The 27,992-nt window shown below is 42.3% G+C and overlaps 1 protein-coding gene across 1 annotated transcript in view; it reads left to right on the top strand.

Annotated features, from left to right (window-relative positions):
- rapgef5a (Rap guanine nucleotide exchange factor (GEF) 5a) overlaps nucleotides 1-27,442 on the top strand; it is a 31,794-nt gene extending 4,352 nt beyond the window's left edge. The window contains exons 2-26 of the mRNA XM_011608865.2: nucleotides 1,858-1,908; nucleotides 2,928-3,034; nucleotides 3,413-3,534; nucleotides 4,402-4,579; nucleotides 9,426-9,507; nucleotides 9,595-9,643; nucleotides 9,733-9,806; nucleotides 11,344-11,520; nucleotides 15,844-15,989; nucleotides 16,734-16,834; nucleotides 19,268-19,346; nucleotides 19,714-19,858; nucleotides 21,229-21,320; nucleotides 21,408-21,438; nucleotides 21,547-21,625; nucleotides 21,831-21,980; nucleotides 22,143-22,240; nucleotides 22,806-22,928; nucleotides 23,058-23,236; nucleotides 23,318-23,408; nucleotides 23,512-23,562; nucleotides 23,655-23,742; nucleotides 23,821-23,885; nucleotides 24,322-24,376; nucleotides 24,604-27,442. Of these exons, the coding sequence (XP_011607167.2) occupies nucleotides 1,858-1,908; nucleotides 2,928-3,034; nucleotides 3,413-3,534; nucleotides 4,402-4,579; nucleotides 9,426-9,507; nucleotides 9,595-9,643; nucleotides 9,733-9,806; nucleotides 11,344-11,520; nucleotides 15,844-15,989; nucleotides 16,734-16,834; nucleotides 19,268-19,346; nucleotides 19,714-19,858; nucleotides 21,229-21,320; nucleotides 21,408-21,438; nucleotides 21,547-21,625; nucleotides 21,831-21,980; nucleotides 22,143-22,240; nucleotides 22,806-22,928; nucleotides 23,058-23,236; nucleotides 23,318-23,408; nucleotides 23,512-23,562; nucleotides 23,655-23,742; nucleotides 23,821-23,885; nucleotides 24,322-24,376; nucleotides 24,604-24,722 (2,532 nt within the window). The 3' untranslated portion in view covers nucleotides 24,723-27,442. The remainder of the gene's footprint in view (nucleotides 1-1,857; nucleotides 1,909-2,927; nucleotides 3,035-3,412; nucleotides 3,535-4,401; nucleotides 4,580-9,425; nucleotides 9,508-9,594; nucleotides 9,644-9,732; nucleotides 9,807-11,343; nucleotides 11,521-15,843; nucleotides 15,990-16,733; nucleotides 16,835-19,267; nucleotides 19,347-19,713; nucleotides 19,859-21,228; nucleotides 21,321-21,407; nucleotides 21,439-21,546; nucleotides 21,626-21,830; nucleotides 21,981-22,142; nucleotides 22,241-22,805; nucleotides 22,929-23,057; nucleotides 23,237-23,317; nucleotides 23,409-23,511; nucleotides 23,563-23,654; nucleotides 23,743-23,820; nucleotides 23,886-24,321; nucleotides 24,377-24,603) is intronic.
- Nucleotides 27,443-27,992: the final 550 nt, after the last annotated feature.

Genomic DNA, 27,992 nt, shown 5'->3' with positions numbered 1-27,992 from the left:
TGGCATAACGTCTTTATGGATTTCTGTGGTGTAGCGTTAAATGTCAACCGGTGTGGCCCAAGAATAACAAGGTAAAACAGTGAGAGTCGCCACCGGGGGGGGGGGGGGGGGGGGGGGGGGGGTGTAGCTACTACCTGCTCTGTGGATAAAAAGTCTGGTTGCGCAGATTATTCACGCCAATCAAGCGAGAAGTGTAGTCTGATTTAGAAGCGCATGTAAACACATTTATGGTGAGCGGACAAAAACCTCTCGGGCACCATCTTCATGTTCGGTTTTGGGAAATATGCTGATGTGAAATTGGCTGGATTCAGACATGGAAAATGGGTTAAGAGAGCAGGATAAATATTGAGGGTTAGATCGGCAGCAGTATAGTAGCACAATGAAAGTATACACTAATCAACAGACGTAAAACGTGCGTGCGTCTGCATCGACTTGTTGTCTTGGCTGTAATTGATACCTGATGCTGTCAGGTATTAATTACAGCCAAAATCATCGCTTTAATGAGCATTACATTCTCTCCACGACATTATTTCACCTTCAGACATGCTCTTTCTCTGCCTGGCTCACTTCTTTCTGCCTCTCCATTACAATTAAGATGCTCTCTTTGTCCCTCACCGCCTCATCTTTCTTCATCTTCGTCATGCCCGTCTTCCCCGTCATATATTCATAGACTTCTGTGATTTGTTCTGATGCCCTCCGATCCTTCTCCTCCTTCGCCTGAACTCGTTCACATCTCTCCTTCTGTAGCAATTTTCCACTGTTGCTCAGGTCCTTTTCATTCGCTTCATCATTTGATCTTCCCGTTTCATTCTGCTTGCCATCGTTTAGTGGATTATTGTCAGTGGCGACAAGGAAATGTGCAGGCGTGCCTTATTTTTCTGACGGTTTCCTGGAGATAATTAAACGTGCAGCTCTGTCAGTGATCCAGCTTGATTCAGCTGGCAGATCCTACCACCCTTTCTGCACAAGTCTGTCATCGGTCTTATTTATGGCAACATTAAGGTCACCTTAATGGCGCTCTTTGTTGGAAAATCAGCCTACTTTCAGCCCTAATAACCTTGTAGTTTCACCCAAAAATGTAAAATAAATAAGATTACACAGATAACTTTCAGTCAAATAAAAATCCATAAGTGTCATTCAAAGAACGGCATTCATTCAGAGTGTGATGGTCACGTGTAGAGAATAACTTCAATGATCCTTTATTGAGGCCTTCAAAATGTGTAACTGTAATTCTCTGTTGTAAACCAATAAAACACAAAGGTTGGATCACACAGTTCTCTGATCAAGGTTTTCCTGCCTGGGCTTGAAGGTGCCGTGCAATTAATGACCTTAAACACCAAGATTGACTGGTGACCTCATATTCCTGGGAAGGAAAAATAAACACGGGACCAACTCAGACCTTTGTGACTGATTGACCAGAGCGATTGACTGGTATAAAACTCTACGCTTATGATTGTCAGTTGAAATGGACTTCTTAAATGTTTCATTTTTTAATCCAGCTGGGGAACAGCCAAGACAACCTGCTACTAAATGACAGCATATTAGTCTACAGAAAGATAAAAAGGCTGCTTGGAGCACCGTTTCTGCTCTACTTGCCATAGTGTAACACGATGCTCTCAATCTCTGTTCTGACCGCTGTATCATCGAGCTCCTAAAGCCTAATCCTGTTTATATCCTGATAGAAGACTGGGTTAAGTGGACACGCCCATGGCAACGGGCCTGTACATTGTAACCGTTAGTCTTTTTGAAACTGGTTTACTGCGTGTCGAGAGCCTTGTTTGTTTTGCTTGTTTACTGCGAGTCCTCATGTGTTGGCTCTGAAACCTTGTGTTTTTGTTTTTTTCTTGGCCTCAACAGCAGTCACCAGACACCATTCCCGGACCCAGCGCCGGGCCCACTGTGCACAAGGTATGAAAAAGTAACGCTCCCACTCACGGAGGTGTTGCGACACTGCTGCACCTTTCGATAGAGTCGTCCAGTCATGGTCACCTACATAAACAAACCTGCAGGCACGCTAAGATGGCCATAAAGGCTCATGCCCACTTTTAACTGCATCCATCTGGTGTGGCATTGGAAATCTTCTAAAATATATATCAGAATCGCTGTGAAACAGGCATAAAATGCATCATAATTTTTCTATGAAGTTAAAAAAACTTCTGAAAGGGACTCATATCTGCCTTCAGATGCTGCTCATTTACATGTGCTGCTCTTTACTGCTTTTATTGTGGTCACGGGGCAGCTCTGCTCACCAGAACCATCCAGTAATGTGGTACTGGTATCGGCAGTCAGACGATTATGTGACATGCGACAGAATTTCAAACAGCTGCAGCAAAGGCTGCTTCTGCTACGGCGGCGTGCTTGACATCATTTCTCATTGTCAAAATTTGTTCCAGTTGCCTTTCAAGTCATTTGGTTCTTCTGGCAAAGTGGGTTTTAAAACAGAACCAGGTTCTTTCATTGAATAATATGCTAGCTAATTTTGCAAAAGCCCACCATCAACTACTGCTCATAACCTGCGGCATCTACCATTCAGTAATTCTTGAAAGTCAACAGCTCACTTGATTACAAACTGTTAAATTCTTGTGAAAACTACACGCCAGAAAAATATCACAGGAAATGTTTAACGATTAGTTACAATCTGTGTTATATTTTAAGGAATTAATGTAACAATTTAGCTCCCCAGGGCCTGAATAACTAAACTGGTTATTGGAACGTTCCCCATTGAACCATTAGCCAGAAAACTTATTGATTAAACTCTGCTAGATGCGAAGGTGAAAAATAAGCAGGCAAACATTTAAACAGAGAATTTTAATTCTTTACAGATTGAAAACCACAATGGTTGTACTTGCGTAGGCAGGATCAACCTATGAGAGCAGACTGCGACCGCATAAGGTCTCCTTTTCACTGCAGTTCTTTGTGTTTGTCAGTCTTGTTCTCAGAGTTTTCCCTGTGCTGGCCGCTCCGTGAGAAATGCCTTCCTCTCTCATGGTCCATACCCAGCCAAAGACAAGATACACCTGGCCAGAATCATACGGTACAGTTCCCCGTGTCTCTGTTTGCTGTAGTGTGCAGGCTTGATTCAGTTTGTCCAGTGAAGCATGTGCCCCCACTCAAAAAGCACCCTTGAGCTCTGTTTAAATTGGATGGTAAGAGTGTTCATACAGCGGGGCAGCTTTTTTAAGGCAGAATGCATGATGGGCTCGCCGACATACAGGAGCATGTCAGAAGCATGTGAACATCTGGACGCGATTATAAATAGATACTCTTAAGCATCACTGAGCTTCCACTCGTGCCATCGCACGCCTGCGTGCGTATACAAGGAGTTAATCTGGGGAAAAAAGCAAGGTTTTTGAGGAAAAAGTCTTGATGATGCTGCTGCGCATAACTCTGTTGCTTGTGTGGGTTTTAACAGGCGAAGCTATGTGGGTGTGGAGCTGGTGCAGTGGCTCTGTGAGCAGTGCGTCTACGTGCGCTGCCGGACCACCGCCGTGCGTGTCTGGCAAGTGCTGCTGGAGCTGGGAGTCCTGCTGTCTGGTAAACCACACGCCTGCACACTGACAACGTCTGGAGGTTATACCACTGAAACTGAAAGTTACCTCCTAGCGTCATCTGGAATGGCGGCACCTCTGTAAAGAGGCCAATATTGAAGTGGCGTTTGCAAGAAAAATGATTTCACTGCTTTTTTCACTCTCATCATGGAGTAAAATGACACGGAGCCTCTGGGTATTTGTGCCCTTTAACTATGATAAACAGTGTCTCTATTTAAAAAGGCAAATGCAGTTCATCACAGAATAAACTTCCAGTAGACTATGACTCCATCAATAGCTTCTGAATACTTATAGGAGCGCAATTATAGGAACTAGCCACCTGGGGAGCTTCCAAGATAACCATTTTTCTGCATGGCTGCATTTCCGGTTGTGTTCATACCTCCTGAAGGAAATGCGAATTGACCCAGGCTGGCCTGAAGGCAACACTTCCTCTTTCAATGCCAAAATGGGCATGCATCTTAATTACTTCATTTGATGTTAACTGGTCGACGCGCTCACATTTATCACTGGCCACCAGCCACAAACTGGAGCTCCCTTTGGTCCAGGTAATTGTCTGTGGATGCAGCTGAACCCCAAGCTGTGTGGAAGGGAGGCAACTATTTTCAGATGTCGCCTGCTACCTCCCTTGTGTGTTTTTTAACTTGGCCATACAACATACCCATACAGACACTGGTAGTTTTGGCTGTAGCCGTTAAAACATTACAGCCTATCATGAAGGAGGAGTGTTCTTTTTGTGGCAGCTATTCAACAGTTTACGAGTGTACAAAAAAAAAAGTTTGCCGGATTTACACTGAAGTTTGTACAAGTATTTTCCTCTTCATTGAATTTGGTTCGTTTTGTGCTTCTCCATCAGTGGACCAGCGAGTCATCTTCTCTGACTCCAACACTTACTACCAGTTCAGCTTCGAGGAGTGCGACTCCCCCTCCTGTGAGTTTCGATCCAACGAAGGGGAGTGGCCAGAGGCTGTGAGGCTCCTCCTCCAGCTCGCTCCATATGTCCAGTTTCGCTCCGGAGGCGGGGCCAACAGCCCGTAAGTGTTTTTTACTGGATGCATGTTAAAATACAGTGGAGCGATAGCAGGATTACTTTCATTAATGTTTTAGACAATTAACGGATGCTTGTGCAACTTTAATCTCATTCATGTTAAAATCAACCGGAGGAATCTTCCTAATCGGACACAAAGACGTGCCTGATGAAGACGTGCCTGATGAAGATCTTTCCTAGATCTTTCCCATTAATATTATCAGACAATTTGGGAATGAATAATCTGTGCTGCTGGTTTAATCATTAATTTGGATACATTTTTCCTGTTTCACATTTTAGCATTAAAAAAAAGATATTTCAGATTTTTACCAATGGAAGGCAGCTGGTAATCATGGTTCTGACCAAAAACTATAAAAACTATTTCATCTTTGGATGTTGGGATGCAAAGTTGTGGCCCAAACTGCTACTCACCTTCAAAGCTAAAGTTTAATTATTTATGTTAGCCAAACTGGATCTTATCTGTCAAAAAGAAAATTTGCCTAATCTTTCTCTGCGTTTCAACCGTCCCCTTCTTTCTAAGGCATATCCTATACAGATCCTCGTTTTGTTTCTGATATTGTCACAAACTATTTGCAATAACGAGGCCTTTTAGGTTTTGTAACCTCAGACATTTGTGATCGGAACCGTTTGTAACTGCAGCTGGGTGGCAGCTGCCAACGTGGATGCTGAAACACTCCTGACTTGGGGACAGTTTCACAGAAGTCGTTTTAGAACTCGGCCATAGTTGCTGCAAACGTTGTCCAATACTTGCTTATCTCCACTGGCCTGAAGATGAAGCTCGCTGCTCTGGTGCATCATCAGAGTAGAAGTGACAGCGTTTCTGTTTGGCTTTCAGATTGAGGTCATTTGTCTGTCTGGTGACTTACTTTCAAAAGTGATAGGCACAAGTGTACCCTTGCAGAGAAGTAGCACACATGCACACTCACACACTTTTCACTTTTCCTCAAATCCCAGCAAATCCTAAACCCTCTTTCTGCTTATGTTGAAGTCACATTGCGTAGGTGCAAACTACGTGCGCACAGAAGAACCGGTAAACACGACAACTGAATGAAATACGCCTCGCGATGCGTCACAGTAGATGAGCTCACGCAGCCGATGCAGCGTCAGCCAGAGCTTCCGCACTTTGCTGCGCATCTGTGTGGGATTCCTGCTGAGGCTGTCACTGAACTCAATCTGTCACTCCGAGACGAAGGAGATTTACGAGGAGTGAGGGGGAGTGATGATATAAAACATATACAGTATATGGGAAGAGAGGGAATAAGAGCAGATGTCAACATGTTTCAAAGGGTTTTATCTGACTCCAGAGACAATGCAACGCAGTGAGAGCACTGGAAACTGCTCTAAATTGGTCAGGGAGGTGGTGCCAGTGTTCCTGCATGGTGGCACTATGAGCTAGAATGTTTATTTTCAAAATATTAATGCCAGCTTACCTCATCTGTTTCAACTCTGCACATGCTTAGTGATTACAGTCAACATTGGGAGTTTCTCTCGCACCCAGATGATCTTTCTCGCGCTTGTAAACGGCAGTATTTCTATTTGTTGTGGGAAACACCCGAAGTTGAGGTCAATATGGATTCCACATTTTCCCGGTAGTAGCGAGAATCGGCAGAAAGTGACTGAACTGCAAATAAAATCATTGCTTGGGATTTTTGAACCGTGTTGAGTGTTAGCTGCTTGGTCTGAGTAAATGCAAATCTTGCGTCGTTGCTTTGAAAGCTGACACTGGATTAATGCCCTCAACTCGATGGGGCTGCAGCAAAATTGTAAATGCAGTCAGGTGTAACCACGGCTGATGCTCCTCATAAATTTGTTCTGTGCACCTGCTACTGTTGTTAATCTAATGAGACAAGCATCCATGCTGATTACATGATAAGACAGCATTAGCCGACTATTACGCCTCCACGTTTCCTTTTTCTTTTCTTTTTTTTTTTTTAGAGGAATTCTTAGAGCATTTTTCATGAATTATTTTGTGCCAACACTGCCTCTGGGGATTGATGTGGGTGGATAATGTTCTAACAGACGCATTGCACTTATTGCACTTGATGATTTGTTCCCCGTAATATTTGCCCAGAATTGTTTGACTGTAACCTTATGTCAAGTAGGTTTCAAACCTAATGTGTCACCGCACTTGGGGAATGGGGAAAGTGCCATCATTACCATACTGAGAACTGATATTTTAAAAAATATTTCTCTCCCCTTTCCAAAGGATCGCCCCATCAATCCAATTCAGTTTCGCTCTAATGGACTTAGTTGGCAGCAAGGTTGCTCTCAGGTCTCAGTCGCATGATTCTACTTTGACTGGCATTGCAACAAGGGCAAAGCTTGTATGTATAGTGCGTTCACATATCCCAGTTTAAGGATATAGCATTGATATTTAAATGTGAAAAGCTGTTTTTTATGCCAGCCCATGCAGAGGTAGCCATTTCTATTGATTCAGTAAAATTTGACCTTCTCATAACCTGATTAGGGAGAAGATGGATTTTCAATGTCCAGAGTCGGAAACAACTACTGTATATCAGCTGCAGACACAAGTAACTAGTGATGCAAAGAATTGCACAGTTGTATGAGGCGAGAATGTGTTCTAAAGCAGAACGCATGCATTAGCATACCTCATGGAATACCTCATTTATCAGCAAACTTTATTTGTAGCTTGATGTAGCAGGAGCCGATACCAATTGAATATTCTGTCAGAACTGCTTGGAGATATTGTCGGGGTGCACACAGCCGCCAGAAGCAAAAATATGACACGCCGAAAACACCCCTCACCTTGAATTGTGCTTTGGTCCCAAAAGGACAAAAGCCAAGCACAGCGATGCTACACAGGTGGGTAACTGGAGACCCTTTCATGATCGGCATCGTGATCGTGTCGCGCTGTTATCTGCAGACAAAACAAATGTGAAATGAGAAGCCGAAAGGGCACGCAAGCTGCAAAAACGTCTTTTTACTGTGCTGGTGTCTGTTAGCTTCTCAAAAGTAACGATTTCATATTGAATTTCTTGTAATATTGTTACCTCTGGTTCATAGATAACACAACAGATACACAAAGATGCTGAGCTTATTTCAAAAGCCTCCATCTAAAGTTACCAGGTGGCATAATTACTGTTATATAACTTCGGAACTACAAGAACACATTACAATATTTTTGGGTCAAATTAAATAATGACACAACCTTTTTCCCTGAAGTGCAAAGGCAGAAGTTAGCTTTAAATGCATATTTTTTATTTCCTTTCTTGCTGTGGGCTGTTTAATGACTGGTGACACACCTCCCACTGCGCCCTCCTTTCCAGCTTAGATACGGTATGGTGAGTCACCAAATTGCCAAATGAACGCTGGGAACAAAATTGCCCGATAAGAATGAATCTCATGTGAGGGTTTAAAAATGGTGCAAACACCACACAAGCAATTAACAGGCAGTATATTTTGGCAACCCTGGTCGAAAAGAGGTTATTTTGACCTCAAGTGCTGAGAGGACGGTGCTTGCACTGCACTGTCCTGCGGTGACAGTAATGTATGAGATTTTTATAGACCTTTAAGGCATCTGTAGGTCTACCAGCCTCCTTCTGTGTCAGACCTGGTATCTGAAGTGTTGAGCTGAGGGCTACGCATTATCACCATCTCTGCAGCTCCTGCATTTATCATTCCCCTATCAGATTACAGTGCACACACGTTTATGTTTCTGTCTTTGTGGGGACTATCATAGTGACAGTGAATCTCTCGTCCCTTAATCTTCAACCCCCAAACAACCTTTTACAGTTATAAGGACAAGCCAATAAAACCTCACAAAATATCTCAAAATGGAGTCGTTACTATATAGCATGTAACACACATACCCTCACACAAAGAGCTTCTTTTGTAGATAAAATCTGAATTGTATGCAAATGTTTGGAAGCAGGTGTGTGTGTGTGTGTGTGTGTGTGTGTGTGTGTGTGTGTGTATCTTGCTGTGGTGAGGCAGTGTGCAGAAGAGCGTATTAAATATCTTCCTTTGGGTGTAGTCTGCCATTGTTGAGGAGACAGTCTAAAATGTTGTTGCTGTGAAGCTAAAATAGAATGTGCTTCAACAGAAACACCTGTTTTACACACGCTGATGAAGGTATACGCAAACATACGCACAGATGAGCTCAAAATGAATTAAAAAATGATGCTAGACGGCCGTTGCATATCTATAAAGGCTGTTAACTTGCACACACAACCACCACTGTGCCACACATGGAGCCTCGCTAGCATCAGTAGCTGGGTGGGTCTGGCTGCTATTTAAAATGAAGCCACATGAAAGAGCGAAGGGGGGGGGGGTGCTCAGTACAAAGACATGCCAGTAGTGAAGATCTGGAATGACACCCCAAAAAAGAAAACTCCATCCAAAAAAGGCTTCCAAAAAAAATTGATCGATAATAATTTTGTATTAATGCGTGTTTTATGTGTTTTATTTTTATTGGCTACTTATGATTGGTGCTGCCTAAATGGTAAAATAGACCCTTAATCTTGGAATAACCTGGATTATTGAGGAGAAAATGGATCACGGATGTACGATCATGCATCCCCAGTGATTTACGTAGGTTGTTTTGTCCCTAAATTTTCCAAAAAAAAAAGGCATTCACGTCAACACCAGAGCTGACCCTTGATATGAAAATATAATTTAAATTTCTTTCCTTATTATTGTTGTCTTTGGAAATTAAGTAAATATAAAGGCCACTATTGTCCATTATTAAGACAATGTCAAGACAGAAGAACATTAAGTAACAGACTGTAGTTCACATCTTGGTGCGCCAGGGGGCAATATAGAGAAGAACAAAGCTTGTGCACCCGTTTTACACCTATTTTCTGGTATTGTAGGTCAGAAGAAGACTCTGAGGGCAACAGAGACATCTGCAGCGAGATGCTCCAGATGAAAGCTCTGGAGAGGCTCACTTCTACGGTCCGTGCTGCAACATTTTTTGGTCCATCAGTTGTTTTAAAAGAGCATATATTGAAAGTTTGACCACTGAATTATTTGCTCCAAAAGGTACAAAGTGAGTTGGCGGCAGCTCTCGCCAGAAAGACGCGCAAAGCTTGTAAGTGTGCATGTGGTTGACTTTCAAAATGTTAATGAAGAAATGTTATTGGGACTCAATTTCTTTTTTTTTTCTTTTTTTCTTTGCAGTATCGGAGCAGGACTCTGAAACGATGGAGACTAGCCAACAAGAGCCTCGCACACCCAGTGAGGAAAGCAGCCCGGTAACGCGCACAATCCTACTTAAAATGAATAATATCAACGCCCCAGTCAAGTTATCTTCACTGGAGGAGCCTTCAGCAGTATGCTGCAGTAAACAGGCTAAATGTGACCAAAATGGTCGATTTAGACACATTTCTGTTACCCCCAGAACTTAAACAGACCAGCATTGCTTCAAAGTCACTGCTTCAAAGTATATGCTATGTGTTATATTTACATTTGTGCAGCTCAATAAGAAGCTTGGAACATACCGAGGCAAATGAGGTCAGGGCCATGCGGCAGAAGGCCAGTTTACTGTACAGCAGAAACCCATTTTTTACTATTAATGATTCATTTATTACAGCAGAGAATATATTAAAGGAGGAGAACAAGGGAGGGAAATACTATTTTTAACCACCATTATATATGTAGCATTAGGTCACTCCTTAATATCTTTGGTTTATGACCTCTAAAGGCACTTGTTGAGGAAGTGAGTATTCTTATACCTCTTTTTTTCATGGCATTGCTGTAAATTTCCAGGAGATTATTCAGTTGAATATTATAATGTGCATTAATATCCATCTATCCACATGCCCTGGCTATCCCTGAATGAGGTGATCTTTAGCAGATCAATGTTTTGATTTTTAAACAGACTGTTAAGAAAGAGATTGTTATTTAACAATTTAACATAAACCGTAAGTGACCAGACAATAATGATGGATACAATAGGGGGAAAGGAACGACGGAAAAGGCTCAAAATACAAGCAGACAGGTTTATCTCGGTATGTTCTGGGTCTGGGACAGGAAGCCAAACGCAGGTTAACAGGAAGTAGCAAGGGACAGAGGGCTGAGGGGCTGATATAACGTCTGTGTGGACATGGCTTTTCTGCTAGATAATTGTTGTCACCGGGGGGAACTTTCCCCAGTTAACAAAATGAAGCGTGGGAGTATGTCACAGTTTGTGTGTGTGTGTGTGTTGCTCTCTGGAAACCATGGCACTGTGGGATTGTTGCGCTTATCATCAACTCTGAGCCAAATGAAATACCCCTCTCTTCCTCTTCCAAGCCAAATAAACAGATCAGACTGTCCACTAGTGGTGATAAACATCATACTAGGAGACCCTCTGGAGCACACACACACACACACACACACGGACTGCTTTCTATTCAACTCCTTTTTAAGTCTTGTGTATTTTCTCCATTTACTGGAAACACTTTACATCCAAAATAAAAAGGGGAGGAGACGGACACCCCCTCGTGTGCACACCTTCCCACACAGACACACTCCCACCCACTTACACGACTAATCACACACACTCAGTGCTTTTCAGATCCTCTGACACAGCAGTCGGACTGAGACAAAGAAAGAAGTGATAACGGGAATTACAGACAAGAAGAAGAGACGAGACCCAAGATTTTCTGCTCCGTCTTCTCATGTGCTCTTTTATCCCTCGGACCAAACGCTAAACTTTCCTGACCTCCACCCCATGAACCCGTTTTGACTCTTTCCACCATGTCCTGGGACTGCGGGTTGAGATACGTCTTCGTGCCTCCTGTGTTACAGCTGAGCGGGGTCTGCGCATTGCGAGGTGGCGGCGGCGGCGGAGGAGGAGGAATAGGCACGTGCAACCGTGAGGAGCTGACCAGTCGACTGGGGCTGGAGACTGTTCAACGTTTGGCCAAGGATGGCTGCAGACTCCTGCAGAACCACAACCACCGACTGTCTGACAAGAACCAGGCGGTAAGTCGGCTGTCTTTCAATCACTTTTATTTCAAATCATTTAATTTATATCTTATAGTTTATTGAAAACTGTTATTGATGATATTGTGGCCTTTTAACATGCAATCCGCATGGTGATTTGTGGTCATTTATGGATTAGCGTAATAGAGTATTGGACGTCATGATGTGGTAAAAGCTGTCATTATTGTCGTCACTTTGCAGCCACACACAGGTAAGAGCTGGTTTGTGCATAAGTATAGGGATCATATGAGTAAATCTTTTTTCAGGCCCATCCCTTAATAAAGATAGATACACCAACACAGACACAGGTTTTATAGTATTGGGGTGCAATGAATAAAATGTAAAAATTCAAATAAAAATCATATTATGGAGGTTTCCTCTATTTAATTTTATATGACGCACATTCCTGTGGTATTCCATCATTGGTGCTTATTGCATTTATAAATGTGTTTGTTAGATTAGTTAAATGTCTGTTGGCATTCTGTCATTGGGCATGGTGTTCCTCAAGGAAGTATTACGGGACCTCTTTCTATTTCCTGCTCTCTGATCAAGATTATACGCTAAGGCAAAAGACTCTGATTTGAAATATTAATCTTCTATTACAAGGCATGGATCATCTCCAAGTCATTAAAAAATAAGTGAGTAACCTAGCTTTTATCAATAAATCAATCAAATTCTATCAAACTTGAAAGCCTCGCACTGTCCAGCACCCTTACATATCAGTGACCGGGTCTGATTTAATGTTCCAACAACAGGCTTTACATCATTCTGTCTTATCAGAGGTTTGATAAAGACGCTTCACTCACACAATGGAAGACCCTCCTGTTGATCTTACAACTGCTACTATGGTGGCCCTTTAAAGCAAATGGATGAAAATATTAATGTGGATTTGAACTCTACTACTGCTACTGCCTTCAATTTATGCTAACAATGCAAGTAGAAGAATGAGGTGTAAGTAGAGGAGATAAAAACAGTGATTCTACTTAAAAATATGACCCACTTGCAAGAGACTTGTTTGAACCTTTACCTGGTTCAGCAGTATATACTGCAAGCACCCCTACTCTTTTCTAACAGGAGAATTTGCAACATTTGGGAATAATACGAATTAAAATTTTATGATTGTTCAACATCCCATATCTTTTTTACAGCACTGAATTAGTTTACAACACCTGTAATCACACAAATTGAGAGCTCTACTTTATTCACGTCACTTTAGATTTAATTACCAGCAGCTCTTTAGCTCAGCTAACGTGGGTGTTAATAATGGCACGAGCAATGTGATCTCACATTCTTTTCACAGTCTGCCAAGTACATCAGGAGTGTGTAAGTGCGTGTGCGCATACGCGTGCGTTCGCCTGCTGACTAGAAATCCTAATCACATAGGAACATGTGTATGTGTGTGTTCATGCACTGTCGGCGCTGTGGCAGGCTGTGTCTGTGTGTAATGAGCAGGGTGTTAGAGAAGCGCTGTACTGCATAATCTCACACTACAGTTCACCTGAGGGCACGAAACAACGCAGATGAAGTCTGACAATATGTAGAAACGCACGTGATTGAGAAGTGCTGCTCAGGGTTTGTGTTTGTGCATGTAGCGTTCAAATGTATGCTGACGTCTGAACCCAAGCTGAGGTTAACATGTAAAATATGATTACAGATCCTGTCAAAAAGGTTGCCTGACGATGAAACTTCAGGGGTTTTTATTTGATTGGAAGCCTTTGATCAACAGATCTTTATTAAAAAACAAACCAAAACAATGAGTTTTCTCATGCATTATTCTTTTTCATCACTGCAACAATATATTTACACTGGCAATCAAGTGAAGCTAAAGATGTAGCAGTCAAAGAAATCTGAATTCATTTTAATGTAACTTTCTATATAAATCAGAGCATATTAGCACTTCTTTACCAGCCAGTGGCAACAGGATAAATCTATAAACATGTTTTTTTTCCAGATTTATGATATACATTACTGATATATGGTATACATTTCCAATGTGATGTTATTAATGACTCCCCTTTTGAGCTTTCCATAAAACATATATGCTTTTTGTGTGTGTGTGTGTGTGTGTGTGTGTGTGTGTGGTGTGTGTGTGTGTGTGTGTGTGTGTGTGTTATAGTTATTAGATGTAGTTTGGTCACACACATCTGTGTATATACATGCACACCCATCAATGGTTCAGAGGGAATGAGGGTCTCCCGGAGAGACTAAGTTCTTGTCCCATTTCTGTGTGTGAAAGAGAAAGAACATTTGTCTATGAATTTTTCTGTGAAAAAAGAATAATGTAGGAGTTCAGCAACTTTCTCAGTGACTTAATTATGTCTAAATCACATGTTCTACATTGTGTGTGCATGTGAAGCGGTGTGCGCACACCCGCTACAGCAAGTGTATGCCCCCGGTCTCTATTTTTCCTTGTCAGCCCTCCAGAGCGTGAAGTCTGACCATTCAAAGACAGAAAGAGGCTTGGCACAAGTTAGAGAAACAGATTTTTTTTTTTTTTTTAGCAGAAATGAAAAGACAGGATGGGATAAAATAAAGATTATGTGATGCGCCTATCAGCTGGAACCAGTGGGCTGCCCTGGGAAGAGAGCAGCATTTTAAAATACGTGCTGGCAAGGTCGATGTATTTTAATGTCTGCTGGATAATGTGCTAGACGCCCTTACACAGTATTACATAAACACCATTTTCATGTATGTCTGAGAGCAAAAGAAAGATCTAATGAAATTGCTTTTATTACTGGATTCTGAGTTGATGCCAAAGTCCACTTCCATATAAAAATGTGGTAAAATATGAGTTTCACCACTGACTTCCACTGAATGTTTTTCATGGTCTCTTGCCCTCTGTCTCTGGGTGTGGGGGTGTGTGTGTTACATAACTTTCAGTCCCCTTTTCCATCCATATTGGACATAATTTATGTTTGTTCTTCAAGCTTTACATTCTTTCTCAGGCTACATTATTGTTGTTCTTGTGTGCCACTGTTTATATTTGTGTGCAGATTTGCGTGCACAGTCCCACCGCACATGCGCAGGGAATGTTCAGGGTTTTGCGTTTGTTGTGCGCTCGCTCTTGTGTGTATGCGTGCCTCTCCCTCAACTCATGGCTCGCTTTTGTTTTTCTTGGCATCCGTGTAAAGCTCGCAAGCGTGTTATTGGAAAGATCAACAGTTGCTACTGCATCAGAAACACAGCACATTCCCTCCTTTGTTTCTTTGTTGTCTTTAAGATGTCAGATCACTTGCATAATCGCTCCATTTATGCTTTATTATTGTTTATGGGATTTCCCGAAAAAGCTGGGATGACTTTAAGATTCTTGTTTTCAGATGCAGTTTTTAAAGGCACGTCTCTCCCGTCCTCTTTACCACCAATCTCGTTATCTTGACAATATATTTGGGCTTCTGGGTGCGGTTTGGATTCCAGCCCAAACTGTAATTAATGGCATATAATGTCAGATCTATTTAAATCAACCATCACTTCCCTGTTTAACAGATGTAGTAATCTCTGTCTCACAAGTCCCTCAAGACATTACATTTTAGCATGTTACATAATGAAACACAAATGACCCACTAGAAGTTGCACTAGCCAGAAGTTTCTTCAACTTTATACATTGACTCTTAACTTTATACATTGATCTCTGCAACACTTTACATTACATTTCTATTTTCTAAGGAATATGCAGCTGATTATTGGACTATTGACACTTTAGAAACCCAGGTCCAAGTCATTGGTTTAATCTGTTTTTCGTTTGTATTATATGATGTGTGTTTTCCTACATGCACCTTTGCACCCTTAAAGACTCTTAAGTTTCTTTTGATCCCTGCGGCTGACTCCAAATGCAGCGAGCAGCTGGAGGAGAGACGCGGCTTCTTTATCTCTCCTCCTGCTCCTGTCTTCTGCCTTTGATCCCCCCCATCCCGCTCGCCTTCTCTCTCCTCTCCACGGGCTGATTCTTATTGTTCTCCTTTGTCCATCTGGAGCTATGTCACCTTTGCAATTCACCGCTGATGCTTGCACTCATGTTCCAGAGTCGGGGATCGAGTTACCTTTTGAAGCCTGGGATAACTTTAAGCGTCTGCCATATCACTTGTTATCCCCTTTGTTATTTAGTTTAAATAAAGGTTTCTCTTCAACATACGAAGCGCAATATTGCCCAGTTTGATGTTGCCAACTTGATCGTTGATGTTTGGACACGTGATTAGAGGCTGACTTTGACTATGGAGGACAAACATGTAAACTTCTTTCGCTTACTTTGAGTGTGAGCATCAGTTTATGGCAGATTATTTTGACCTTGTTTTACCTTCTGACAGGCTGTCTCTGTTTTTTTCTCAGGAGGCTTTGGGCAGAGTCTGTCTGAAGGAGAGAGGACGGGATGTGCTGGTGTTGCAGAGGGTCAAGTCTTCGGTGACATCGCCATCAGATAGGCCGTCACCCACGTCGTCCGGGGGAGGGTCCAGAGAAGATGATTGTGACAAAAGGTCAGCCCTCCTCCAAAGCTACAGTGGCAACCCAAAACCCACTTCCCCCTCTCATGTCATGTTTCACGTTAAGGTCAGGATTAGGGGTTTAGTTTTGATAGTTGGGTGTAGGGTAAGGAGGGAAATGTACTATGTCCATGGAAGTCCTCACAAAGATAGTATTCTAAACTGTGTGTATTTCTACATGCCTGATCACAAAGCTTTAAGGAAAACAACGATGATGATACAAAGAATCTTTTACTACCCTCCTACTAATGATTTTGTTGCTATTAACTCCTGCATGGATGTTTGTGCGTTTCACTTGTCATAGATCTATTTGTGTATTTAAGACCTGAGGCACATAGCAGGGCGTGTCAGACAGGCAGGTTGAGTATGTGTATTTACAGTGCTCTGCGGTTCCTCTTACGGTTAGTACTCATCGCCTGCTCCCGAAGGAGACATAGTTTTGGTTTCTGGAGCTAAGCAAGCACGCTTCTAATGAGTGCTTGTCTTGGCAAGGTGTTTCGATATGAAGATGACCAGCAGGGCTACACTTGCAGAAGTAGAGGAAGACGGTGAGGGTCAGGGCAGCGACAGCGAGGAAGGCGTCAGCAGTTCAGAAGTCTGCACATTCGATGTCCCTTATTTTCGCTACATCGATGAGGACGTGGAGGAAGGGAGGGACAAGGGAATTCTAAATGAATGTAATTGCTCTTGGCCCTCCTGCTCTACTGAGAAAGACCGTCGCGCCTCTTCACCTCACAGGTACGTCGTGGTGTCCGGGACGCCGCTGAAGATCTTGGAGCATCTGCTGAGTGACCTGCGCTTGGATGACCAAAGAGGGGCACCAGAGAGCAGAGAGAGTGGTGAGTTACAATCACTAATGCTCATTATTAAAAGACTTGTGATGAAAGTGTCTATAGGGAAGGGAATAAAATGTTTAAAAGTTAAATAAAACATTAAAGCTGTTAAGATGTTGTGTCTAATGTTCAAAACCAGCTCCCACCCTCTCATTCCTTCTGAAGAATTCAATTTCAAGCATTCTGACAAGTCACAACACAGCCCAGCCTGGACCTTTTGTCAGTCTCTTTTGTTTTCTACATGGTTCAAACTTTCCTGTGATCACTAGACACACGTGTTTCTGTGGCTACGTGAGCCAGTCTGCTTCGCACCACATGTTCCCTAAGGCCATTGCATTGTCTGCACGAGGAGCAGCGAAAGAGTGAAACGCTCCGATGAATTCACATGAAACCCTTTCCTTGTGGTGTTGAAGTCAGCCGGTGAGGTCTGTTGGGGTCAAGCTGCTTTCATTTGTGTCATTTAAGCGTGAATTTTTAATATTTGTGCTGAAGTCCTGTCCCAGTCACTCCCATGGTTCTTTGAGCATGCTCGTTATTCTCTTTTTTCATTTAATTCATGCTCTGAATGCAGGTCACCTGGGCTGATTTCTGTCTGTCTCTGATATTTTGCAAAAGCATGCAAATAGGGAAATATAACTTTTAAAGAGCAAAACTCTTAATTATAATAATGAGGGCAGAGCTAAATTTTGACATTTGATGTTTCTATTATTTGGTATGTGTTCTTTTGAGAGTACGAGGAGTGTGTGACGCCAATGTTGTGGCATTATGGGTTGCGTTGGTCCCACTGGAAGGGACAGGGCTACTTTTCTTAGGCTGCAGATTGTACTTAAAAATGCAGGGTTCAGATCAAAGTCTCTGGAATGTGACACTCTCAAATTAAATGGCCACTGAGACGACTTTCTTACGCTGCTGCCGAAGGGACAAGGCATCTTTATGCATCAAGTCCTCAGCACCACTAGTCCCCACAAGTCCACAGGGCACCACCACTGAATTGCAGGAAGCAAATAAAGAAAGACGGAGGGATGAATGCAGGAGACGGAGAGTGACAGAGAGAACTGAGATGCTCTTTGTGCAAAAAGACCACCTGATATTTCGCTGCTCGGAGGAGAAGAGCTAGACTTTATTGCGGCCGCAGAAGCAAAGCAAAATGCAGGGATGCAGATGAGCATTTTTATCCCTAAATGTACTTTTTTATTTTCTGCGTGTGCTTGTGGAATCCCTCTGGGGCGTTGCTGAGCATCAGTGTGCCGTTTTAGTGGACTTGGCTGTGCAGGATGTTGAACAGGCTTGAACACGCTCAGACACTCTTTCAGTGAGAGATAGAGCGCACCAACCCTTCCCACGTACGCGCACACCAAAGCGTGCAGTAGCATATTAACACAATTAGTTCAACACACATATTTTCTCCCCTTTCCTGCCTTGCTCACTAGAGATAAAGTCTCCAAGGTCAGTGGTGAATGGGTTATTCATCAGGGTGTTGTCGTGCATGTTTGCATGGGTGTGTGTGTGCGGCGCTGCGACTGCTGGCACTTGACTTTGTGCATGCCAGCAGGCAAACGCAGAGGGCATATGTTGACGAGGAAAATGAATGTTTATCATCACAGCGAGCTTAGCGAAGGCGAGCGTAGGGGGAGAGGCGTCGCGGGAGGAATCGTAACTGCCAGGAAGGAGAAAATGAAAAATTCAGAGAAGAGGAGCGTAGTGGAGTGAAGGAGGAAGCAGAAGAGGGGCCGGCTAAGGAGATGAACATGAGGAATGAGAAGAGCTGGGCAAATATTGGAAAGTCCAATCAGACCGATCTAAAAATATTTCTTGAGAAAAGTTGCATTTTTATTTCCAAAGAAAGAGACTGTTGATCAAATATAGATGCTGCTGCCTCTGCTGAGTCTTCCATAATTGATTTCATTGCTCTCTGCCTGACAGAGCCATATTTGGGTCACATGTTTTCTCAGAGAAAGACTTTGACACCACGCGCACACACACACACACACACACACACACACACAGACACCACAGCTCCTTCGAACCACCAACAGCGACTCATTACCCATCTGCCACAAGGGTTGTTTCTGTTCGGATTTTACTCATTAAGCACCTGCTGAGCTTCTATAGTCTCTAATGATTATTAATTTTTCAGGATATAAGCCGGGAGACAGAACATGCATGATCTGTTTTTCAGTAATTACAAAATAGAAATAACGTTTTTTTTAGTAACCAGTTCTCGAGGATCCTCTCTGAATTCTTATTTAACAGAAATTAGTGAGAAATAATTACGAAATGTCCCTTCCTGAAGGACATTTTGGAGCCATAATAGCAGGTCTGCGGGCACAAGCTAGACATTGTTTACATTGCAGGTGACCTATCTGTATGTATGACCACAACATGAATAACATATGTGACCAATAACGTTTTGGTGTTTTGTGTCTGTGTGCGTTTTAGAAATGCTGCTGGACGACTTCCTGTTGACATACTTGGTGTTCATGACGACGCATGACCTCTGTCAGGCTTTACTGGGGCAATATCCTTACTGAAAAACCCACAATCAGAATTTCGGGTTTGACTGTTTATAGATTTTGAGAATTCATCCTCCCTGTTCTTTTGTTTTAAGTTGTTATTATTATCCAGTTATTTTCCCACACAATTAAAGCAAATGTTTGTACTATGTACTTCTTGATAAGCTGGAGCTTTGAGGCTTGCGTCAACACAAAGGAACGGTGATGCAGGCAGGCTTACATTGGTTGCTGGTTCTTTGAAATAGCCTCCATTTGAAACTTGATTTGACAACTTTTTCATTAGAGAAGATACATTTTACAATTTCTATGGCTCAAATAATAGCAAAAAATCTTCTGAAGTGTTTTAAAGATCATCTCCTTGACCACTCACACCTACAGCAGCACTCGCTGCAGGGGCCAAGAGGAGGGCAAAGACGCCCTCTTCAGGAAGCGAAAGGTACTCCAGCTCGTCTCCCACTGGAGCAGGCTCTATAAGGACTTCTTGAAGGAAGAGGAGCACGTCAGGAGCTTTATGAAGGTACACAGATCTGTTTCTTCTAATTGAATTGCTTAGTGAGCCTCTATTTCTGTGTAGGATTACTCATTTGTTTTTATTTTCCTCTTTATCTTCATTTAAATGTGGCTTACCTTCCCCTGAGCTCTGCATAGCAGGATAAAAAGCCCTTTGTGAATAGAGCAGAAGAGCTCTGTAAATCTTCCCTGATCTTTTTTATAGAAATGTGTTTAATCTTTACCCAGAAGGATCTTTCTTCTGTCTAAAGAAGATAGGAAGAAAACCAAAACACTGGCACTTTAAAGATATATTTTGTGTGGATTTTACATCATCTGGCTGTGATCACTTATATGAAATTATTTGTTGTTAGATTGAGCTAACACTTGTTGCAGTTCAAGAGAACAATTATACAAAACAAGTGTAGTATAATTTGCAGATGCACACACACACGCACATTAAAAACACACATTCCTCGAGGGCTCAGACAGGGAGGAGGGCCAAAATCTACAAGTTTAAATGGAACAAATTCATATTTCATCGAAGAATACTGAATCATCCACTTTTGGGAGTAACTCATTAGCCTGTCATCCCCTCAAGTGTGCGACTGGGTTGAAATTGAATCTGTCATTTTGCATTTATCTGCAAGAACTGTTGTATATGATGTAACATTATGTACTTTCCTCAATATATAGATCCTTACATCCACGGCTCTTTAAATGCATGCCTGTGCGTTCTTTCTGCTGCAACTTTACTTGTGATAACCCACTAAAAAAATTGAAGGAGATGACAGACAAACAAAGTCCCACTTGTGCACACCCACAACAAGGACACGCACGCACACACTCGGCAGCACAAACCCATTGCGCAGTGCTGGGTTGTCGTGGCAACCGAAGTGCGAGGGTTTGCATGGGTATAATCTCATATAGAGTGTGTAACCCAGGTGATGGTTGCCTAGTAACAGGAGGAGGATAATTGGGATGGGGTATGGCGGGTCAGTGACGGCGTCATGCACTAGCGCGATGTGTGTGTTTGTGGGTGTGAGGATGCTTGCAAGTCACACACACATCTAAACACACACTAGTGCATGCCTCGTTACACCATGTATATGGTTTGTCTGATGTTATGTAAAGGTAATTAAAATATGACACAGCATATTTTACCTTTGATTTTCACTAATGAATTGTGAAGTCTGTTTTGGTATGGAACAATAATGTTTCCAGAGGGCTACGCACTTATACGCTTGGCAATTAATATCCACAAGTCTTGATGATTATTATCATTGTCCAGTCGAGGCGATTCCGGTGAAAACTCTTAAAACTCTGCTCTGTCTAGCTGGCAAAGAAGACATTTTAAAATTGGAAATTGCTGCAGTGTTTTATCTTTTCTTTTTCCAGACACTTTATAGATGCGTATTAGAAGATCTTTGTGAGTTCCCCACACTGGAGAAAGATCTAAAGGAGTTCCAGAAACTTCTGCGCCGTAGACAGTAAGAGTTTTTTTTAGCCCCATGGAAGAACTTGTAATATGATGTTCCTTTTTGTCTGTTCTCACTGTTGTTTCGTCTGCTTTGTAGCACTGTGGATGATTGTCCTCCGAACCAAAAGGTGAGCTGGATGGATGAGAGGACACGATGACTTCGCTGATGATGGTGGTTCTGAAGAACAACTAAACAATATGCAGAACACAAAATTGTAACTCTTTCTCTTCTATAGGGTAAGCAAATGTACCAGCAGTTGAGCTTAAAGGAAAACTGTGTGTCGCTGCGGAGTCCAGCGGCTGATACCAGAGAGGGTGAGACAATCTTCTCTCAAATACATAATAGTCGACGCTCTGTATGAAATTACACACAACTGTGTTTCGAGAGTGCAGATGGAAATTTTATCTCGACTTGCAAACAAAAATGAGCTCAAAATGCCAACACAGTGGCTACAGTGGCGTTGCTTTAGCCATTTTTTGCTTTTTGCTGAACATTTTCCATCTGATTTTCATCCTCCAGTTATCTGTTGCGTGTATGTGAGCGCCGACTCCTACCTGAGTGTCCACACACACCCCTCCTTGGAGGCCCACGAGTTGCTGAGGATTGTGAGCCTGAAACTGGACAGAGCAGAAGAGGAGATGGTGCTTGCTGTGATGTCAAATACTGGAGGTACATGCAGAGAAATGCTTGTATGATACACGTCAACAGAGATTTTCACCTTTTCTCCTGACAATATTTACTTTGCACAGAAGGGTTTTCCTGCCTTTCTGCATCGCTGCCCCGTTGACTTAATTTTTACCCTTTTTTTTCTTCCCACATTTGTCCCTGTAGAACGGCGATTGCTGCAGCCCAGTGACTGTGTGTACTCAGAGTCCCTGACCCCACAGGGAAAGCTTGTGGCCTGTCGCAGGGATGTCACTGAGATCTTGGTATGCTCTGTAAAAAAACAATGCTCCTCTTTTCAAATGCATTGATTTAGGCCGAGGCCGCAGATGTTGCTCCCAAATCCAAAGCGCACCTCTTGTATCTCTTATGATAATTTTGGCATTTGCTGTCTTTGATATTGGTGTTTTCCTCTGGAGCATCCGTCTGGCTTCACCAGGTATGAAAATAGATATTCCTCTCGAATATTAGCAGTGGCCGAGGCATTGTAAGTCTGCCATATATGCTCGGACCAGTCCAGCCCAGGGAGACGGGGCAGGGTGCTGCTGTGAAAATGGACAAATATTGGAGCAGTGATATCTTTTAGTTTGTAATATAAATCTACAGTCAGTATTTCTGACCAGCCTGCTTTAAACCTTCAACCAGTTGTGCATATTCATATATAATTAGCATTGTTATTGGGTTCATACATGGTCCACATTTGTGACAGATTTGTTTTGTGTTTAAATGACAACATTTTTGCAAACCAAACCTCAGTCAGATGCTCTTGTCGTTGTCATTTAATCAGAATTTTTCCTCGATAAGCTAACAGAATGTTTCTTTTGTTTCTAGCCTCCTTTATCAGACAGCACTGAGCTAAGCAGGAGGCCTGTACGACTCCTGGGTATCAACACCTGGGACGTGGCAGCTGCTCTCACACACCTGGACTGGACGCTCTTCAAATCCATCCATGAGGTGTACAGAGACACACGTGCACACACACACACACCTAAGCTTTGCAGGGTTGGTTAGAAAAGTAGGGTTTGGATCCAAAAAGCATAAAAAGGCATAAAGGGCTCTTTTTTCTTCTCTCTCCATATGCAGCAGGAACTGGCGTACTATACACTCAGCCATCCTCCTGGCGCGGGTCACACAGCAGCGCTCTCTGTCCTCCTCCAGCGCTGCAATGAGGTCCAACAGTGGGTCATGTCTGAGGTGCTCATGTGCGTATCGCTCAACAAGAGAGTGCAGCTGCTCAAGAAGTTCATCAAGATCGCTGCTCAGTAAGACCACGCACCTTATGAAAAAACAAAAACCCAAGACGTCTTTGCAGGACGTGCTGTGATGAAATGTTGTATCCGTAGTTGTAAAGCTCAGAGAAATTTGAACTCTGCATTCGCCATCATCATGGGTCTCAACACGGCGGCTGTCAGCCGACTCAACCAGACCTGGGAGGTGAGTGTGTGTGCGTGCGTCTACGTCAATCTGTCCCCAATTTAAAAAAAGACAAAACTCCTCACCAGATCTCTCTCTCTCTCCCTTCTCCCAACATCCCCAGAAATGTCCAGGGAAGTTCAAGAAGCTTTTCTCGGAGCTGGAGCTCATTACGGTGAGACTCAACAGATGTGCAGATACATGCACACATTTTGAAAGAAATGCTCCCATTTTAATGTTGTTTAACGTCTCCAACTGTGTCTTCAGGATCCCTCTCTGAACCACAAAGCCTATAGGGAAGCCTTCAAGAAAATGAAACCTCCCAAGATTCCTTTCATGCCCCTTCTCCTGAAAGGTCACACGCACATCCGCATGCTTGGACTATTCTATTTGCAGAATCCTTCGTTAACACAAGCGTGTTTTCTTTTCTTAGATATCACCTTCATCCATGAAGGGAACAAGACCTTCCATGATAACCTGGTCAACTTTGAGAAGTTGGTGAGTTGAATCAGTGAGCTCGGTCTTTGTTTACGAATGATTTGCCAGTGATTTACCCTGTCTCATAAAGTGCACATTGCTAGGTTTGTTTCTTGCTCAATGAGGTGTGGATCCCGTTGGATTACTGGCAATAATGGAGCAGATGTGCAGTTGCGTGCATAATGAACACAACGTTCATGAGCTGATTGGTGTAGTTGTTGTAGTAGAGTATTAAATGGCAGATTCTTTGAGCGCCTTTCTAGAAGGGAGATAATCAAACCTGATTCAAAGGAATTAGAAATAATTTGTATACATCATTTACTGGTTGGCCATTGGATCTTTAAAATCATTATAAATAAAGCACGTCTGGTTTTAATTTACTACTGTGGAGCTGTAAATCCTGCATGTTGAATCTCGCCCGTCTGATGCCTGATCTTTTTTTCATTTGAACCCACAGCATATGATTGCAGATGCCGTGAGAATGATTCGCCACTGCCAAAGTGACCAGCCAGGTGAGTCTTTGTGCTTCTGGGTGATTTCTGTTGTGACTGAAGTCTCAAAATCAAATCAGGAACGCCTGTAATAAATATTGAGGCGTATACTGCCATCTACAGGCGAGCGTGTATATTGCAGCCATACTTGGTCAGTTTCCAAGCAACCATTTCGAGACAGTTTTTTTTTTTCCCTATTCCCGTTCAGACGTTGGTCTGTGACTTATGTGCTGTGTGTGTCCTCCCAGGCAATGAGGTGATCGGGGTCGACAGTGCAGAGGTGAGGGGGAGCGTTCAATACCTGCACATTATTGACAATCAGCAGACGCTTTTCGAACTGTCGCACAAACTGGAGCCGCGCGCATGAACGCACCATCGGTGCGTGTCACAGAGGACTCAGAGGAAAACGTCACACATTTGCTACAAGATCACCGTACCAGCAGAGGCGCCCACTGGATTGTAAGGTGCCAAATGTTCTGAAAATACCACACGGAAACATTTAAACAAACATTTCTGCTTTGGAAGAAATTCTACATTAAAAGAGGACTTGCCAAATTGGGAGTTGAAGAGGCTGTAAGTATTTTGTAAAGTAGCTAAGGAACTGAACACACCTATGTTTTTATGATGAGTTTTTGGTTTATGGCCTGCTCTCCAGCTGATTGCCATTTTTTTGGCACCGTCTACCCACTCAAAGGTCAACAACTACTGAAGACCTGTTCTTCATTTGGGATACACCTACCAGTCTTTCGAGGGTTTATTCCTCCCTCATTAGTCATCCCTTACCATTCCATTTCACATCCCTGCCTCATCATGTGTGTATCTGGTATACATGCCGTAGGTGTTTCGGTGTACCCTCTGAAGCTTTTTATGGTGATCATGCTGCAGCAGAAAAGGCCAGTAGCTACTCTTTTTTTTGTTAACAGTGAATTTTATTTATTTTTTTTTACTGACTGAACGCATTGTTTAAAAGAGTATGTTCAGAACGTGCCGGAGTTCATCTGGACACTCGTGCAGTCTCCTCGACAGTGTTTTATGTGTGAACACATCACACAAACCTTTGAAACTGTATGGAAAATGGACCTACGCAGTTTTTCAGTGCCAAACGTCGTGCGCAGTCTCGCGGCTTTGTGGAGGAATCCGAGATTACTATGAAAGAGGTCTTTGATCACGTAGAACAGGTCTGACTCCTCACAAAGACGTTTTCTGACGTTCCACAGCCCATCTCTGATGGTATCCCCACACACTGGGTTGCTATGGAAACACTATCTCACTACAATGATTTTCTTCCTTTTTGAAGTCTGTTAGCTAGATCATGCAAAATCTCATCTTTAATGGATTGCTTTTTTAACACGTTCATTCAGCGCCGATTCGTCCTTGTGGATTCAAATGAAAATCTCGTTCTGAAATAGATTTGTTTAACTATTGTGAAATCAAAAGAAAGAAGGAAAACAGAATCATGGAAGTACTTCCAATCTGAATTGACTGTTTTCTTTTTACACGTTTCAGTTGTCTATTCATTTCATTTATGCCGAGAATATCTGCCCTTCAACTGACCTGTCAAATTTCACCATTTTCCTGTCACCAAGGCTCCAAAGTGTATTGGTTAGTCAAATCGGAGCATGTCGGCTGATGTAACTCCAAATCTGTCTCAGTCTGGAGACACCAGAAAAGAAATGCAATGCTAAGAAAGAAAGATCAATTGGAAAATCCAACATGAGGGGCGAGGAAACGTGCACACCAAGACTAGAACCACATCCTTTAGATTTAGAACCACACACCACCCTCATCTTACAGGCTGAAAACGGGGCTGGGGAGGTTCTTCTTTTCTGACATCCCTTTTTCTGTTTTGTGCATTTTTGATGAGATGAAAAAAAAATCCAAAGACATTGAGCTCTTATGGCGCATGTCTTTATATGGAGATTAAAACACTGAGGGTAAAGTGCAATACTGTATAAAAAGATTTTTTTTTCAAAGTTGGTGCCATTTCAACATATGGCCTTTGAGAGCCGCCCTGTAGAGATTCACTTTTACACAAACCTCTTGTGCTTTCATCAGCTTTAACCGTCTGTCTGGTAGAAACTCCAACCTGCTGTGGTCACCAACCCTTCATGCTAATGCTGACGTGGATACCCGTGTTGATCCACTTTGATTCCCAGTTTATCCGAGACTTTGGTCTATGGATGAAAAACTATTATAGTCTTGGTTCAAGTGTTGAGCATTGCAATCGAACAGAGGAGCAGATCTTGATCCAAAATGCAAAAATACTCCAAATCTCTTATTAACATGCTGTCAGCATGAGTTAAAAAGCTGTTTTATACAAATTTATTTAGCCCTAAATTTTCTGCAGCGTGTTACACTCTTGACTTTAGGTTCAAACTTTCAAACAGTGTTATTTCCTCTCATTCAGTCAGGAATTCTTTGATTGCAAAATTGTATAGCTCAGAGCCAGCATTAGTGTGACAGGACGGTTTCTTGGTGGCCATTCTTTACTCTTAACATGTACATAATGCACAAACACCTCTTCAAATTGTTTTTCATAGAGAAGACTAAACGTGCTGTACTAGTTATTTATTGTAATATATTGGTTATTTATGTATTTTCTAAAGTGGCATTGTTCATGTTTCACATTCTGAGGTTTAGCAAAGGAAGCGCATTTAAAAGAAAGAAAAGCTGCGTCGGCAACGTGAAGACGTTTGTTGTTCTATCTGTGACCACTAGGGGGAAGCAGAAGAGCAGGAACCACAACAGAAATGCATTTTATGTGTTTTATGGAGTGTTATGTAGAGTTTGTTCATTTCTTTAATGTTCAAAAATTGTTTGCATGTTAAAACAAATAAACAAGAAGTTCACATTGCAAGAGGAGACATAGGCTTTGTAATATTATAATATTTTGTGTAAATCAATGCCCTAATTTGGTATGTTGACATTTATCAGTTGTAAATGGAAATATAGGCAACTAAAAGCAATACGTCCCTGTCGTGTCCTTCTCAAACCTCTGATGAAGTTACACGTCTTTTCTAAAACTATGTTTTATTATGTCAAATACATGACTGAAATTAATAAATTATAGGTTTTATGTGACATCTCACACGAGTCTGATATTTTTCTTCTGTATTTGCGTTTGATGGTTTCATCTAATCAATCACATCACACCAATAGAAATCGTATCCTTTTACACGTTTATTTTTAATCCTTAACCACCGATAACCATTTAACTATTTATTGTCAAAGGTGAGTTAATACTAAGCATTGCATTGATGTGTTGTGGCTGCTGTTCTGGCGCTACCGCTTAAATATAGGTCAAAAGACCTAGTTTGTACTTTGTATTTCCTTGCCAATAATAAAAAAGAGCAACAACACGTTTATGTTTCTGTACAGGTTTTTATTTATAACCCATTTGTAAGTTTGAACTACCGGATCAGGTTTTTATCTGGACATTCAGATATTGTTCCCCACAGTGTAATTATTTATTTGAGTCTGTTTTTCAGCTGTGTAGAAGACATTAATATATGTAATTAAAGCAGACGGCTGCCTGCGGGCAGGATCTCCCAGGAAGACGACCGGCTTGGTGTTTTAACCCTCAGTTTATCCAGTTTCCACCATAGTGGCCTGTTGATGAGTGGTAATTAATCAGGTA

The sequence above is a fragment of the Takifugu rubripes genome, chromosome 12 (assembly GCF_901000725.2).
Source record: "Takifugu rubripes chromosome 12, fTakRub1.2, whole genome shotgun sequence".
Taxonomy (NCBI): domain Eukaryota; kingdom Metazoa; phylum Chordata; class Actinopteri; order Tetraodontiformes; family Tetraodontidae; genus Takifugu; species Takifugu rubripes.
The sequence above is the reverse complement of the archived record's forward strand: the minus strand, read 5'-3'. Positions and strand labels throughout refer to the sequence as shown.